Genomic DNA, 15858 nt, shown 5'->3' on the forward strand with positions numbered 1-15858 from the left:
CAAGGAGGCAGAGCCCCTCAGACCCACAGCACCCCATACCAGCCTTGGGCATCCTGCCCAGCTGGGGCTTTCCGTGGCTGCACTCAGGGTCCTGCTTAGGTGTCGCTACTCTGAGACACCTGTTGGGGTAGCCCTGCCCCACCCTGTTAGGGGCCCCTCCTCCCTGCTCCCGCAGGGCCCTCTGGACACACCTGGCACAAAAGCCTCTATCCATCTTGTCTTTCTCAGTGACCACCAGGTCTCACAGGCGGAGGCCATGTCATGCATGTAAATGGGCAGCACTTCCCAGGAGCCGTCCCAAAGGAGGTGCTCACTAAACGTGTACAGAGAACAGAAGGCAGAGGAGCGCACGGGGTGGGAGAAGGCCCTGCTTTTCCTCAGATGCCGTTATCAGCAGTTCCCAAACCTCTGCTTTTCTAGGCCGTAACTGGCCTTACAGTGTCTTTTTAAATTTAAGTCCCAAAGCTGGGCATGGTGGCTCATGCCTGTAATCCCAACACTCTGAGTGGCCGAGGTGAGAGGATTCCTTGAGCCCAGGAGTTCGAGATCCACCTGGGCAACACAGCAAGACCTTGTCTCTACAAACAATTTAAAAATTAGCCGGGCATGGTGGCACGTGCCTGTAGTCCCAGCTACTCAGGGGGCTGAGGTGGGAAGATAGCTTGAGCCCAGGAGGTCCAGGCTGCAGTGAGCTGTGATCACACCACTGCACTACAGTCTAGACGACAGAGCAAAACCCTGTCTCAAAAAAAAAAAAAAAGTTTAAGTGCAGTGGATGTGCTAACGTGTGGTGGCTTCTGAATGTCTCCCTCCTGTCCTGCAGCCCGAGCTGCAGCCCCCACAGCTCAGTTGCGGGACCACAGGTTTCCCACGGCATAACCCCCTGCACGCTAACACCACTTGTGGCTGCTCTCTGCCCAAGGAAGGGTCCAGTGGTTTGAGTAGACCCCACACTTCCCGCAGGGCTCCCAGAGCCGCCGTAATTAGCCACTCTGAATGATCACCTGGCTGGCTTCTAAAAGTGGCAGCTCGGCCCTCACCTGTACCCGCCGTGGCGTTTGTGATGAGCCTGCCACTGAAGGGTTCTGAGAGCTCCCTGGTTCCACTGCGCCCCACCCTAGCTGGGGGTTGGTTGGAAGCAGGATCATTCAAGTCTGGGAGATAAGACAGATGAGCAGCAGCCGAGGCCACAGGGAATCCAGGCTGTGGGACAAGCAGGCAGGACCGTTGGGAAGCTGATGCTAACAGCTGCTGCTCGTTAAGTGTTGACCCTGTGCCAGGCACTGTGCTGAATCCTGCACATGCTCAACCACATTTTAATCCTCACATCCACCCGTGTATCACGTGAGGGACCCCCAGTTTTGCAGATGGGGAAATTGAGGCTCCAACAGGTCAGGTAACATGATCAGGGTTATGATCACTCAGTGACTGGGTGGGGTTTGAACCCAGAACTAATTGACTCAAGGGCTGTGGTTCTCAACCCTGGGGCAATTTCACCCTCCAGGGACAAGGGTCAACATCTGGAGATATTTTGTTTGCCACACTGGGTAAAGAATAGAGGCCAGGGATGCTCCTAACATCATACAGTGCACAAGGCAACCCCCACAATAAAGAATCATCCAGCCCGAGATGCCAGCAGTGCCAACTGGAGAAACCCTGTTCTAGAATCCAGGCTAGGAGCCATCACACTGTGGACTGCAGAGACCCTGCCCAGGGCAGTGGGTTCAGGCAGGGGTGGAGAGCATAGCTAGCCTTAGTTACAAGGGTTTGCCGAGAGCAGGCCCCAACACCTGCCGCCTCCCCACTGCCTGCCCCATGGTGAGTCTTCACGAGACTTCTCGGTGCCACTGTAGCCATTTGAGCCTCAGAGTAAAGTCTGCTGAGTTACCAGTGTGCTGTGTGGGGCCGGCAAGAAGCTGAGCTTCCTGTGAAGTCCTTGGTCATGGACAAGCCTCACAAGCCCCATCTCTTCTCAATCCCACTTACTTTTGCCTGGTTCTCCAAGAAATTGGTGGTCCACTCGGCATAGACAGAGTCTGTTGCTGTTCTCATCGCTTCTCCTACCCCTCTTAAGGGCCAGCTGGATCCTCTTTAAGTTCTCTAAACCTAGCACCAAGTGGCACCAGGAAGGCAAGGCGAGGTGGTAGGGGGCTGTCCCAGGGCACCCCTTGGCTATGTCGGGGTAATGAGACGTTCCCAAAGGATAGCCAACTGAGGTCCAGGTAGGGGGCGGGGTGGCATGTCGCCGTGGGATTCGAGCATGTATAGGAGTTACACTTGGTCGTGAGGACCAGAGAAGCCACAGGAACAAGGGGCTTGTTCCAAGTTTAGCATTCATTTTTTATTTTTTCTTGTTTTTGGCTAAAAAGTAACAAAGGGAACCTTCTCAAATGCATTGAAATTTATTTCAGACACCTTGGTGGTAGCACATTTTCTAGAATTTGTATTCCCAATGTTTCGAACAATCAGCTTGAGATTTTGAGGGGTGTGTTTAAAAGGATAATTAAGGGTAATTCAGCTTAGCTCTACAGGCTTTCAGGGATCTTGATTTCCTTCTTTAAAAGGCAGGTGTTTGGGGAAGGTGGGGTGTGTATGTTGGTGAGTCTGTCACTACCCCCAGCAGGCAAGCTTTAGCATGGGGACACTGGGGAGGCAGCTTGGGGTAAAGGAGAAAACCCAGTAACCTTGAGGACAGGAAACCTGATTTGCAATCCTAGCTCCACCCTGTGATAGCACAGTGAATTTTGGCAAGTCACACAACTTCTTCTAGCCTCATTTTCATTATCTTTATAATGGGGACCCTGCCAGGAACCTGATAGGGTTATCTTTTGGGAACAGACAGGTTACTGTGTGTGGAAGTACTTGGTCAATGGTAAAATCCTATACAAATCTAAACCAATGTTATTACTCCTATGATAACAAGTCTCGGCCAAGCATGGTGACTCATGCCTGTAATCCCAGCACTTTGGGAGGCCAAGGCGGGTGGATCACCTGAGGTCAGGAGTTCGAAACCAGCTTGGCCAACATGGTGAAATCCCGTCTCCACTAAAAACACAAAAATTAACTGGGCGTGATGGTGCGTGCCTGTAATCCCAGCTACTCAGGAGGCTGAGGCAGGAGATCATTTGAACCCAGTAGGCGGAGGTTGCAGTGAGCCAAGACTGTGCCATTGCACTCAAGCCTGGGTAAAAAGAGTGAAACTCCATCTCAAAAAAACAAAACAAAACAAAACAAGTCTCAGGTTGTAACCTCAGCTGGCATTTGGAAATCTGTGCTGAAGATCCTGAATGGGGTCGGAGTGGGCTCTCTTCACCTCCACGCATCACATATTGGAGGCTCTGCCATGTGCCGGGTACTTGGGATTCAGCAGCAAAGAAAACAGATAAAAAGCCCTGCCTCCTTTAGAAAACACACACACACACACACACACACACACACACACACACACCCTACCTTTTCAGAGCTTACATTCTTTTTTTATTTTTTATTTTTTTGAGACAGAGTCTCACTCTGTCACCCAGACTGGAGTACAGTGGTGTGATCTTGGCTCACTGCAACCTCTGCCTCACAGGTTCAAGCGATTCTCCTGCCTCAGCCTCCTGAGTAGCTGAGACTACAGGTGCCTGCCACCACACATGGCTAATTTTTGTATTTTTAGTAGAGGCGGGATTTCACCATGTTGGCCAGGCTGGTCTCAAACTCCTGACTTCAGGTGATTGGCTTCCCAAAGTGTTGGGATTACAAGTGTGAGCCACCGCGCCCGGCCTGGAGCTTACATTCTAATGGAGAAAAAAAAAAAAGTTAGGCATCAATGTAGGGAGTAGATGATATAGAAAGGTGGAAGGTATAGGGTCCTGTAGGGAGAGTGGAGGGGAATAAAAGAGATGGGTGTGTGGAGGGAGAGGGCTTGCAGTTTTTAATCAGGGAGACAGACTGTGCCTCATTGGGGAGGAGACATGTGAATAAAGGCTTTTGGGAGGTGAGGAGTCCACCAGGTAGATTGCCAGAGGAAGAGCATCCTGAACTGGCATGGACCTGGAGTTTCCAAAGCACTGCAGGGAGCACAGAGGCCAGGGCAGAGAGAAGGTGGTGAGGGAGATAGCAAGAGGTGAGAGCAGAGGGGACAGGGAGTAAGGATGAGACCAGATCCTGCAGGACCTTCAGGACCTTGGCCCTTGCTTGAAATAAGATGGAAGCCCTGGAGGGTTTAGAGCAGAGCAATGCCATAATCTGACTCCCTTTTTCTTTCTTTTTTTTTTTTCTTTTTCTTTTTTGTTTTAGGCGGAGTCTCACTCTGTTGCCCAGGCTGGAGTGCAGTGGCACAATCTTGGCTCACTGTAACCTCTGCCTCCCGGGTTCAAGCAATTCTCTTGCCTCAGCCTCCCAAGTAGCTAGGATTACAGCTGCATGCCACCACACCCGGCAAATTTTTGTATTTTTAGTACAGACGGGGTTTCACCATGTTGGCCAGGCTGCTCTCGAACTCCTGACCTCAAGTGATCCACCAACCTCCAGCCTCCCAAAGTGCTGGGATTCCAGGCATGAGCCACCGCGCCCGGTCCTGACTCCCTTTTTAAAGAACTTGTTGCCATGTTGAGAACAGACTGTCAGGGCGAGGCTGGAAGCAGGCTACCCAGTAGTTGTGGTTTGGAGCTTGGGCGGCACCCTGGGAGAGGTGAGAAGCAGTGGGCTGCTGGGTCCAGAGCCAACAGGATGTGCCTTCAGAGTGCATGTGGGGTGTGAGGGAAAGGCAGGGGTCCAGGGTGTTCCAAGGTGTGGGCCTGGGCAGCTGGAAGGAGGGAGAAGACTGTGGGTGGAGGATGGGGTTTGAGGCAAAAGAGCAGGAGCTCATTTTGGACAGACCATGTTTGAGCTGTCCACTGAAGATCCAGGTGGAAACGCTGAATAGGTGATTGGATAGATGTGTCCAAGGATTGGGAGAGAGGACCGGGCTGGAGGAAACTGGGAGCTGCTGACATATGGGTGGTGCTGGATGTGATAAGACCGCACAAAGGATGAGATCTCCGAGGAAGTGAGTGTGGAGAGGTGAGGAGGACCCAGGCCTGAGTCCTGGTGCTCCTGCATGGAGAGGGAAGGAGAAGAACTGGATGGTCCCCAGGGCCTGAGAAAGAGCAGCCCAGGAGGCAGGAGGTCAGCCAAGAGGGGGAAGTGTCCTCCCTCCATGGGAGGAAATGTTTGAAAGAGGACAGAGTGTTGTGACTTTGCCAGGTGCAGTGGCTCACACCTGTAATCCCAGCACTTTGGGAGGCCGAGGCGGGTGGATCACAAGGTCGGGAGTTCGAGACCAGCCTGGCCAATATGGTGAAACCCCATCTCTACTAAAAATACAAAAATTAGCCGGGTGTGATGGCGGGCGCCTGTAGTCCCAGTTACTTGGGAGGCTGAGGAGGAGAATCACTTGAACCCAGGAGGTGGAGGTTGCAGTAGGTTAAGAACTGACAGCCACATTTGCCAATGTGGAAGCTACCGGTGGCCCTGCCAGGAGTGTTTCAGTGGAGCAGCTGGAGCTGCATCTGACAGGATTGGGATTCAGGGAGAATGGAAGAGCACAAATGAGACAACTCTTTTGAGAAGTTTTGTTGCTACTGGGCAGCAAACTGTAGGATAAGTAGGGTTAAGAGAGATTGTTTCAGGAGGCCGGGTGCAGGGGCTCACGCCTATAATGCCAGCACTTTGGGAGGCTGAGGCGGGAGGATCACTTGAGCCCAGGAGTTTGAGACCAGCCCGGGCAACATAGTGAGACTTCACTTCTATTTTTTAAAACGTAATAAAAAATGAAAGAAGAGCGTTTGTTTCCAGTGGGGATGTAACAGAACTTGCGCATGCTGCTGGGGGAACTCCAGGGGAGAGGGGAATGTTGATGAAATGATGGTGTGGGAGAGAATTGCTGGAGCAGTGTCCTTGGTGTGGAGGAGGGACAGAGCTGGCACATGGAGGCACGGCTGGCTGTAGTCGGGAGCACAGAGAGCTCATCTGGAGGAACGGGATCAGCTGCTGGCAGGCAGAGGGTGTGGTGGGAGGCTCTGGAAGTTCTTCGGAAGCTTCTTTTTTCTCAGTGAAGGGGGAAAACAGGGACATGAGCTGGGAGTGAGGAGGATGGAGGAGAGGTTGGAGGTCAGAGGAGGGAGAAGATGCAAAAAACTCCTGTCAGGGTGTGGGAGCAGGCATAGATGTGACTGTTGTGGGAAGAGTGGTCTGCCGGGCAGCACGATGCCAGCTGAGCTCATGCCAAATCCACAATGAGACTGGGAGGGGTAGCTGTGTGTCTTTCTCTGGCCACATTCAGGTGCATGGTTGCAGGGGAGGAATTGATGAAGCTGGATTTACCTCTTAAGAGAGTCAAGAGTATATGTAAGGGGCCGGGTGCAGTTGCTCATGCCTGTAATCCCAGCACTTCGGGAGGCCAAGGTGGGCTGATCACTTGAGGTCAGGAGTTCGAGACCAGCCTGGCCAACATGGCGAAACCCTGTCTTTACTAAAAATACGAAAAGTAGCTAGGCATGATGGTGTGCACCTGTGGTCCCAGCTATTCAGGAGGCCGAGGCACAAGAATTGCTTGAGCCCAGGAGGCAGAGGTTGCAGTGAGCTGAGATCACGTCACCTGGGCGACAGGGTGACACTCTGTTTCAAAGAAAAAAAAAAAGCCAGGCGCAGTGGCTCATGCCTATAATCCTAGCACTTTGGGAGGCCGAGGCAGGCAGATTGCCTGAGGTCAGGAAGTTTGAGACCAGTCTGGGCAATACAGTGAAACCCAGTCTCTACTAAAATACAAAAAATTAGCCGGGTATGGTGGCAGGCACCTGTAGTCCCAGCTACTTGGAAGGCTGAGGCAGGAGAACTGCTTGAACCCAGGAGGCAGAGGTTGCAGTGAGCCGAGATCGCACCACTGCACTCCAGCCTGGGTGACAGAGCAAGACTCCGTCTCAAAAAAAAAAAAAAAAAAAAAAGAGTACATGCAAGGGAGGTTAAAATGGTCAATTGTGTGTTATGTATCACCGTCAAAAGAGCCAGGAGATTCAATGTGTAAGAGCAAGGGGTAGCTGTGGGGAGGGGTGCAGAGTGGTGAAATGAAGCAGAGGTTCCAGAGGAGTTGCAGGACTTGGAGGTCAGGGAGCTGGACAGGGTGAACTGGAAAAAGGAAAAAGAGGAGATGGTGGTCAGCAAGTGGGGCTCATGGGACTGAAAGTGGGGGGCTGTGGTTGCTGCAGTCATCTAAGAGATGACCTTGGGAGTGCGTGGCTGAGGGAACGGGGAGGATCTCTCAAAGGGGAGCTGCCAAGGAACGGAGAGGCCAGAGATGTCCAGAAGAGCATGCAGCAGACTGGACAGGAGTGGTGCTCCAGAGAGTGACATGAGCCAGGAGCCAGAATCTGCACGAATGAAGGCTCCCTAGCTGGGGGTAAGATGCAGAGCCAGGGGTCTGGAAACAGCAGTGAGGGGCAACGGGGGGCCGTACCCACCCTGAGGCCAGTGGTCCAGCCACTGCTGGAAGGGAGCCTGGCTTCTGCTTCTGGAAGGCAAAGAGGATGCTTCCAGAAGAGGTGGAGCATGTTGGAAATGTTCCTTAGGACGGACCACAGAGTAGGAGGGTTTCAGGGGTTGGGGAGAGATGGCAACTGTAGGAGGGTCTAGGGCCTTGTGGGGCCCAAAATGCAGGAGTTGAGGGGGTCTGGGGATTTCTGTGGTGACTGATGCAGTTGGGGATAAAGGGCAGCGTGAGATTGAACCTGGTGCCCTCAAAGCCGAGGGCAGGTGGAGGGTTCCCCTGGCCCCGTGGGTGCAGAGTGGAAGGTGCAGCATCAGACCAGCAAGGACAGCTGGGTGGCGAGTCCACGCAGCACTTCCACGGGGGGTTTATTTACACATCCCACTGCCCACTGCCATTTGATTTAATATTCCCAAAAATTTGTTTAGAGAAATGCAGATGGACTTTTTATAACTATTCAGTTCTCTTCACTCCAGTGACACCCAGACCCCAGAATGCAGTGATTGGCAGGAATCCCCCTGAACACCTGGTCAGAGCAGTAAATGAGGCCTGTTCCTGCCTCACAAGTCCTCAGAAGCTTCCCAAGGTGAGGGGCAGGACGCCAGGCCACCAGGATTGTCCTGACACTGTCATGGGGAGCTGTTAGCTGCAAAAGACAGAGAGGAGAATTGGAGGTGCCAGAATGGGGGTCCTCTCACTAAGAAAGAGGAGGGCTGGGACCTGGGGAACATAGGGCACACGTGGAGACAGCTAGCAGGGCGGTCAAAGGCCTCCCCACACCAGGCAGGGTGGAAGAGGCAGGGCCCTGGCGCAAAGCCCCGGTGAAGCGGGCAGCACTCTGTGCCTTGCCAGCATTTCCAGAGGCAGAGGTTGGAGGGGAGGCAGCAGCACCCTCATTTCACAGATGAGGACAGAGTTCCAGGGAGGAAGCGGCATTCCCAGGGCCACACAGCCCGACATGAGCAGACCCCAAGTCAACCAGAAGCCACAAGGCTGCCCCCCAGATCCGGGTGCCCAGCTCCCTAGCAGCCAACATCTGGATGCAGCCAGCATCTGTAGAGAGATGAGGAAGTGAGTAGGATGTCTGGGACATGCACTGGGTGACTCCCCTGGCACCTCAGGCATTTGGGACACGGCTGAGGCAGGGCAGGAGTGGGACCTTAGCAGAGCCAGGGGATATTATGGAGATGGGTGGACCTCCCAGCCCTGGCTGCCTGTTAACCAGGAGGCCGGTGGAGCCAGACATGGCTCCCACACACCTGGGAGGAGGAGAGGGGAAGACTGGCTACTGTTTGGAGTCCCAACTACCCTATGAGTCCCGAGGCCATGTGATCCCCGTGTGTTTGCCCTGGGTTTCAGCCACATCTAAACCGCTGAATCTGGCCAGATGTGCCAGGTGTTGATCTGGAGGGAGACGAGAGGAGAGTGAGGATGGCTCTGAGTGACCCATCCCTCCCTCCAGGGTCCATATAGCCAGCAGATCAGGGCACTGCCCAATTCAGGGTTCCTGGATGCATCCCTGTTGCCCGCCAGGCAGAGCCACACCCTGGAAGGTGGGAGAGAGGTTATAGCACCCCTCAGGATCCCACATAAACACTGTCCCACAGCCCAGCTCTGTCCTTGCAGAAATGGGGACCAGGCCTGTGTGGCACATTTTCATGGGGTGCGTGACCTGCTACAAGCGACCACCTCATTAATGGGGGATAAGAAAAAACCTGCTATGGATCCAACATGTGCCTTCCCCGTGGGCCAGCGGGAGGCTCAGAGCCCAGCGGCCCAGCCCCGCTCTCCTCCTGCCACCAGCAGTTGATTGTGTTGTGTGTGGTGGGAGGGGTGTCAAGGAGCATCCCATTAGACTGAGGAATCCCACGCACGCAAAGAGAGGAAGGAGGCCTCATTCATTCCACTAAGCTTCGCATGCACCTGCCTGCCGCACAGGACCCTGGGGACCCCAAGGTAAGGCCCACCCTGCTGGCTGGATGCTGAAGGTGTAGGAGTGAGGGCTCAGCCAGGTGTGTATGACAGGGGCAGAGCCACCCAGAGAGAGCTACTCTGAGGGGAGGATGGAGGGAGTGAGTGGGAGGGCCGTGTCCCTGAGGACCCCATAGAGGAGGGGGTGCTGAGCTGGGACCAGGCTTCACTCCTGGTGAGCAGCCCCCACTCACTTGGTGCGGGTCTGCTTCCCGGCACAGCTCCCTCTCTCTGCTCCCTCCCTCTGCCCTCTCCTTCCTCCCAGTCTGCCTTGGTTCCTGCCTCTGTCTTAGGAAATTCTTGGATTTCAGAGCTGGAAGGGCTCTAGGAATGCTCTGACTTAAGCCTCTCCTTTGACTTCTGAGGCCACTGAGGGACAGGGAGGTACAGTGACTTGCCCAAGGTCACACCATTATTTTGGTGTCCTAGTTTTTCTTTGTTTTTTTTTTTTTTTTTTTTTTTTTGCTTCCATCTATTGCATTTGTCTCTTTCGGGTGTGTTTGCAAAAGTGACACAGAAAGACAAAGTCACAGAGAAACAGCCCCCTTGATAGCAGCAGAGAGTGTCGGGGTTACGGAAACATCCCAACACAAACAGGGAGGTGCACAGCTGCCCTGGCCTGGGAGCAGCATGGGGGCAGCCAGGAGGAGGAGGAGGAAGGTGGCCTTCGGGTCCCCTCTGCTGACCCTCACCAGAGGCGGAGGTTGAGGTACAGTCTCCCCTCCTGCCGTCTCTGGGGCTGGGCCTGACCCCAAGGACTAGCCAGAGGTCCCCTGGGGCTGGGGCTTAGCCCGGGCCGGTAGGCTGGATAGCGGAAAGTGGGGCCTGGTTTAGGGATGGCCAGAACACAGAAACCAAGGCTTTGTGGTCCTTAGAGCGTCAAGTGGTCTCACTTTCTCCCTCTTTCTCTCTCTCTTTTCCTCTCTCTCCCTCTCCTCTCACGTTTTCTCTTTCTCTCTCTCTCTGTCACACACACACACACACACACACACACACACACACACACTCAGGCCGCCCCAGTGAGGGTGATCGTATTCCCCTAAGGAAAGCTTTATTGCTGGGAGTGTAGGGAAAAGGGAGTAGAGGAAAGAGCTCTCTCCCAAGCAATCCGTTTTCCCTCCAGTCTCGCTTCCTTTGTTCCTCCCTTCCCTTCCTCCCTCTCCCCTCGCCAGCTTCTCTTCTCTCCTTCCAGCCCCTTCTTCCATGTTCCCCGCTCTCTCGCTCCTCTTGCCGCGCCCCCCGAGCGGAGTCCTGGTGGTGGGACCTTCACGGAGGGCAGGAAGGCGGGACTGCAGCTGGGGCCCGGCCTCGGTGGCCATCTTCCCGCAGGGAAGGGGTTAAGTCTCTTCCCCGCATCCCTCCTCCCTCCGCCGCCTCCCCGGCCGCCGCGGAGTCCTGCAGCTGGGCCCCGGGCTGACCTTCACCGGGAGGGAGGCCGCGGCGCGCATGCCCAGGTTGGGGACCGGCGCGGGCGGAGGGAGGGGCGGCGCGGGCCGGGCCGGCCCGGGCCCCCCATCTCCCCGGCCGCCGCCCGCTCGCTCGGGCGCGGTGGGGGCGAGGCGGCCGAGCCCGTCCCGCAGGCCGCGGCGCATCTCTCCCCGCGCGGGGAGCGGCGCTTTGCCATTTGGTGCTGGTAGTGCTTCAGCGAGGGAAGGAGCGATGGGGGGACGGCAGGGGGGACTGCGGCTCCGGGCGCCAGGCGGCCGCCCTCGCCCCCGACAGGCGCACGGCCTGCCCCAAGTGCGGCGGGAGCCCTATTGCGCTGGGAAGAATCCAGGCTCTTCCCGGGCCGCCTCCCCACCCGCAGGAGCCATCGGCGGCGTGGCACGGCCGAGCCCCCTTCTGGGGTTGAGCCATTGGGGATCCTGGCCTTTGTGAGGAGGGAGCCCTGGTCCGGGCCCCCACACTGGCGCCGCCCCAGTTTTCTGGTCTAAAGGCTCCTCATGTCGCCCACCTAAAAGCAGTATGCAAATGTGTCTGGGCCTGCCTTTGGAATGGGGCCCACGACGGGATCTGGAGGTGCTCAAGGTGTGCCTGTGTGTGCAGAGCCGTGTGGCTTCCTCGACCTTCTGGCGCTTGCATTGGTGTGTGTGCCTGGTGTGTGTGTGTCGGGAGGGTATGTGTGCACGGTGTATCTATTGTCTTTGTACATTTAAGGATGTCTTCCAGAGGGGTGGCTCAGGAGGGGGCTTATGTATGGACTTGGGTGAAGCCCACCAGCTCCTCCACAGGGGCCTAACCATAGCCCCTGCTCTAACCACCTCCTGCAACCTCTTCCACCACCAAGACCAAGCCCCGATCTCCCAGGCCCTGCCTCAAATTTCCCAGCTGCCCAAACTGGAGTGCGCAGCATCTCCTCTGCTGTCTTCTTTTTCCAAGAGGTCTCTCCAACAGTTGAGAACACTGAGCTTTAACAAAGCCTAGAGGTGTCTATCCCCAACCCCCAGAACCTCCGAGGCCTGTGGTTTCCCATGCCCCTGCTAGACGCACCCGTGGTGGGTGGGGGTACCCATGAAACTCACACCATCAGGTAAATGGCAGAGTACCAGCTCCATCCATTGGCTCACTGAGCTTTGCAAGCATCAGGTATCGGGGTATTGTTGAGTTCCTGTGCCCAGGCATGGAGGAAGAGTGGGAGTTAAAGATCAGTCCCTGACCTCATAGGGACCTAGCCTCTTTGGGAAAAAGCAAATCTAATGTCCATGAAGCACTGTGCACATCAGGCCAGTCCAATGCCAATTCATGGTGCTGGGTAGATGGCAATGAGCATTTGGAGAAGAGAAAAATCTTTGCATACAAGTAGGACCAGGGAAGGCTTCCTGGAGGAAGTGGGGCCTGGGCTGGGCTTTAAAGGATAGATGTGATTTGGACAAGCAGAGGGAAGGCAGAGGGCAGACAAAGGACATTCCAGGTAAAAGAATCGTGGGCAGGGGCTAAGAAATGGGAGTGAGCAGGGATTTTGGAGGTTAGCAGGCAGACTGGACAAGTCACTTCCCCAGGTTCCCAGCAGCTACCTGCATGACCTGTGGCAGACAGAGGCAGGCCACCCACCCATCCCCACCCTGTCAGGGCCCAGGCTCTGTGTGTGGGTGTGGAGGGGGGGGTCTAGGCTAAAGCCCTGGGAGAGATTTGGCAGCAAGGGTATCTCTAGGTCCCCTTTCAAGCTAGGGGTGGTAGAGGAGCATCCTGGACCAGATGCCCTCCCTGACATTTCAGATTGACAGTGGACACCCAAATGAACAGTGACAGCCAAGAGCACAACCAGGGCCAGCAGAAATCAGGCTGCAGGCAGAAAAGACCCCTAGGCAAAGGCATTCTGAAGGGTTTAGGGTCAGGACACTTCAGTCTTCAGGACCCAACTTCAAATAAGTGTTTCAACAAACTCCCCTAGGCACTAGGCTATGGCCCTGCCTTCACCTGGATTCTCACAGTGAGGCCCCAGCAGGCCCCCAAACTTGACCCAAGGGGCCTTGTTCCAAAGCCCACGGGCTCCTCCCCCAGAAGGAGGAAAAAGGGGCGTGGCCTTTGGGGACCTGGGTAGGCCCAGGGCTCCCAGCCTGGGTATGTCAGGATTTGCCCCTCCTCCTTCCGGTCCCTCCTCCACTCCAGGGACTGCCAACTCCTTCCACACGCCCCTTCTGGGGCTCCCTTGCCACCCCACCCCACACCGCAGCCTCAAGATCCCTCTCTTTGGGGTCTTGAGGCCGGCCCAATATACCCACTATACCCAGCCCAGCTGCCCCAACTCCTCTGGGTCCCCTAACCCCACTCCACCCCCACCCCAAGAAAACCAAGCTCGGCTTGCCTCGTTCTCTCCACGCACCCACCCAAGCACCCCCTTGGCGCTGCGCCATTCCCCACATTCATTCTCTTCCTGTTCTCATGAACACAATCCCTGTCCCTCTTTCTGAAATACTTCCCCTATTGCCCTCACTTTCTCACAGAACGGCAAACAAAGACTCACATACCCAGAAATAGCCTTGCACAGAGCTGAAAGGCACAGGCCACGTCCTGCCACACACGCAGGCGCGCGCACGGAGGCTGTCGTGGAGGGAGGCACACAGACAGGGCGTCTGTCTGCACGCACATAAGCTGACACACCACAAAAGGGCGCGGACACACACGGCGTGTGAGACAAGGGCACACACAGCTGTGGACGCAGGGCCACGCCGCCGCCCGGGCACACCCACCGCCGCCGGCCCCGGGCAGGCGCGAGGCCTCGCGGGCCGGGCTCCCCCGGTTCCTGCCAGCGAATGTTTCCCTGCTCGGCCTGCCAGGTCTCTGGGGAAAGGGCCTCAGAAATGCAGCAGGAGCCCGCTGGGGGAAAAGTTGGAACTGACTGTTCCCTGCCTGGCGCGGCCGGCGAATTCCCTGACGGAGAAACTATTTGTGGCGAGAGCCGGTGGCCGGCGACCCCCCGCCGCCTCCCCTGGCGTCCCCTCCTCGCGCCGCCTCCCGCGGGCCTCGGCGGCTTCGGGCTGCAGCACTGCTGCCCAGCGCCCGCGGCCGGGCTGGTCGGCGCGCCTCGCCGCTTATCTGCGCTGTTTGGACAGCGGGCTTGGAAAGGCAGGCGGCCCCGTCCCCGCCGAGTCAACAGGCAGACCCCGGGCCGCCGGACTATTTCTGTCTTATCAGTGCAGGAATGCGGCAGCCGCGGCCGCCGCGGCGGCGGCGGGCGGGCGGCGGCGGCGTGGGCCGTGGGCCGTCAGGGCAGCCCTGAAGGGGCCCCCTCCCCACTCCGCTCGAGTAGAAGTGTGAGAGAGCCCAGCAGGACTCAGAGGGGAGAGTTGGAGGAAAAAAAAAGGCAGAAAAGGGAAAGAAAGAGGAAGAGAGAGAGAGAGTGAGAGGAGCCGCTGAGCCCACCCCGATGGCCGCGGACGAAGTTGCCGGAGGGGCGCGCAAAGCCACGAAAAGCAAACTTTTTGAGTTTCTGGTCCATGGGGTGGTGAGTGGGGGAAAGTTAGAGGGGGAGGGCGAGCGAGCTGGCTCGGGCTGAATGGAGGGCTGATCGGGAGGGGCCGGGAGGGCACTCCCGCTCTCCCACCCCTCTAGTGGGGGGCGCCATGGCCCACGGCCCGGCTCCGGGACTGTGCTGGCGCCCTGGCACCCGAACACGTCGCCAGGCGGCCGGCCGGGTCTGGTGCGAGGCGGGGAAGGGAGGCGTTTGCATGGCTCTTGTCAGGGGCGGGGGTGGGACTTGGGGACTCTCCCCCCCAAGTGGGGAGTCCTCGCTGTAGCCGACAGGTTGACTTTCGTTCTTTTCCTTGTGGCCCCAGGTGTTGCCCCTGCCCTGGGGGTGGGGGTGGGGGATGGGGACATGGCAGAGGCTGGGCTGGGCTGTCTGTTCATCCGTTGGGACAGTGTCACTGCTTGTGTCTCCGGAGCAAGGAGCAGGTGACCCTGGAGGCACTGTAGTGGGAAGCTCGCAGGCTGAGCCACCTCTGCATCTCAGCGGGAGGGCTCTGGAGCTTCTGCCTCAGGGTCGGGGAGAGGCCCGCTCTAGGGACTTAGCCCAAGTTAGGGGTTCTGAGGGTCCCCTTGGCGGACTCAGCCACCAGAAGCTGATGTCCTTAACTCCTCGAAGGTGTGAAGGAAGGGCTGGAGTTGGGGATGTGAGGCCTAGAGACCGAAGGGACAGGGGAGCACTGTCCTGCCACAGGCAGGCTGCAAAGGCACGTGGGAGCCCGGGAGGCTGGAGCTGAGTCAGTAGGGCCTGGCTGGGAGGGGTGTGGAGGGGTGTGGAATGGGAGAGGCAGGGGCTGCGACTCTTGAGATGGGTGAGGGGGTGGAGGCCCTGTGTAGAAGAAGCTGTCAGGTTTACTATGGCCAAATTTGGTTGTGACCCCAAGGAAGGCACCTTCTCAGTAAGACCAGAGTCCCTAGGATTTTGGCCTTTCATGGGGGTGGGGCTGGAGGTGGGCACAGCTCTCTGGGGGCTCTGGAAGCCTCCCTCTCAGGGCCTCTTCAGCAGAGGAGCCAGTATCCCTGGCCTTGATAACTGGGGAGAGCAGCTGACAGGAAGAGGGGGCCTCCCTGGAGTGGCCCATCCTCCAACCCCAGGGACCCCTGGGGGTAACTTCCCAAAGTGTCCGTGTCAGCTAGCTGAGTTACCAATCCTAACCTGGCTGCTGGTGGGAGCCCCTTTAAAAAGGCCCATCTAGTGGGGAGAGGCTGCACACGTGGACTTTTTTTTTATCTGGCCAACTTAGAGCTTCAGTTATTGAGTGACTGTGAGCCCCAGTGCCCCATCTAGCTGGTGGCCAGGCCTGGGTTCCATTCTGGGCCGCTACCCTGGAGGCGTGAGTGACAGGGTCAGGTGGGGTGAGGGAAGCAGACACATGGACAGGCAGGTTTCACTGCAGGAGAGATAGGCAGAGACA

At 56.8% G+C, this 15858-nt stretch overlaps 1 protein-coding gene across 2 annotated transcripts in view; it reads left to right on the plus strand.

The window, feature by feature from the left end:
• Window positions 1-15858, plus strand: part of LOC105474917 (SWI/SNF related BAF chromatin remodeling complex subunit D3) — a 38237-nt gene that overhangs the window by 14307 nt on the left and 8072 nt on the right. The window contains exon 1 of one of the 2 annotated variants that reach the window (XM_011729824.3): window positions 14253-14423. The exons of the other annotated variant lie outside the window; for it this stretch is intronic. Coding sequence (XP_011728126.1) covers window positions 14346-14423 — 78 coding nt within the window. The 5' untranslated portion in view covers window positions 14253-14345. Of the gene's footprint in view, window positions 1-14252; window positions 14424-15858 lie in introns of those variants that run through there. 2 annotated transcript variants of the gene reach the window in all.

This window comes from Macaca nemestrina, chromosome 4 (assembly GCF_043159975.1).
Source record: "Macaca nemestrina isolate mMacNem1 chromosome 4, mMacNem.hap1, whole genome shotgun sequence".
Classification (NCBI taxonomy): domain Eukaryota; kingdom Metazoa; phylum Chordata; class Mammalia; order Primates; family Cercopithecidae; genus Macaca; species Macaca nemestrina.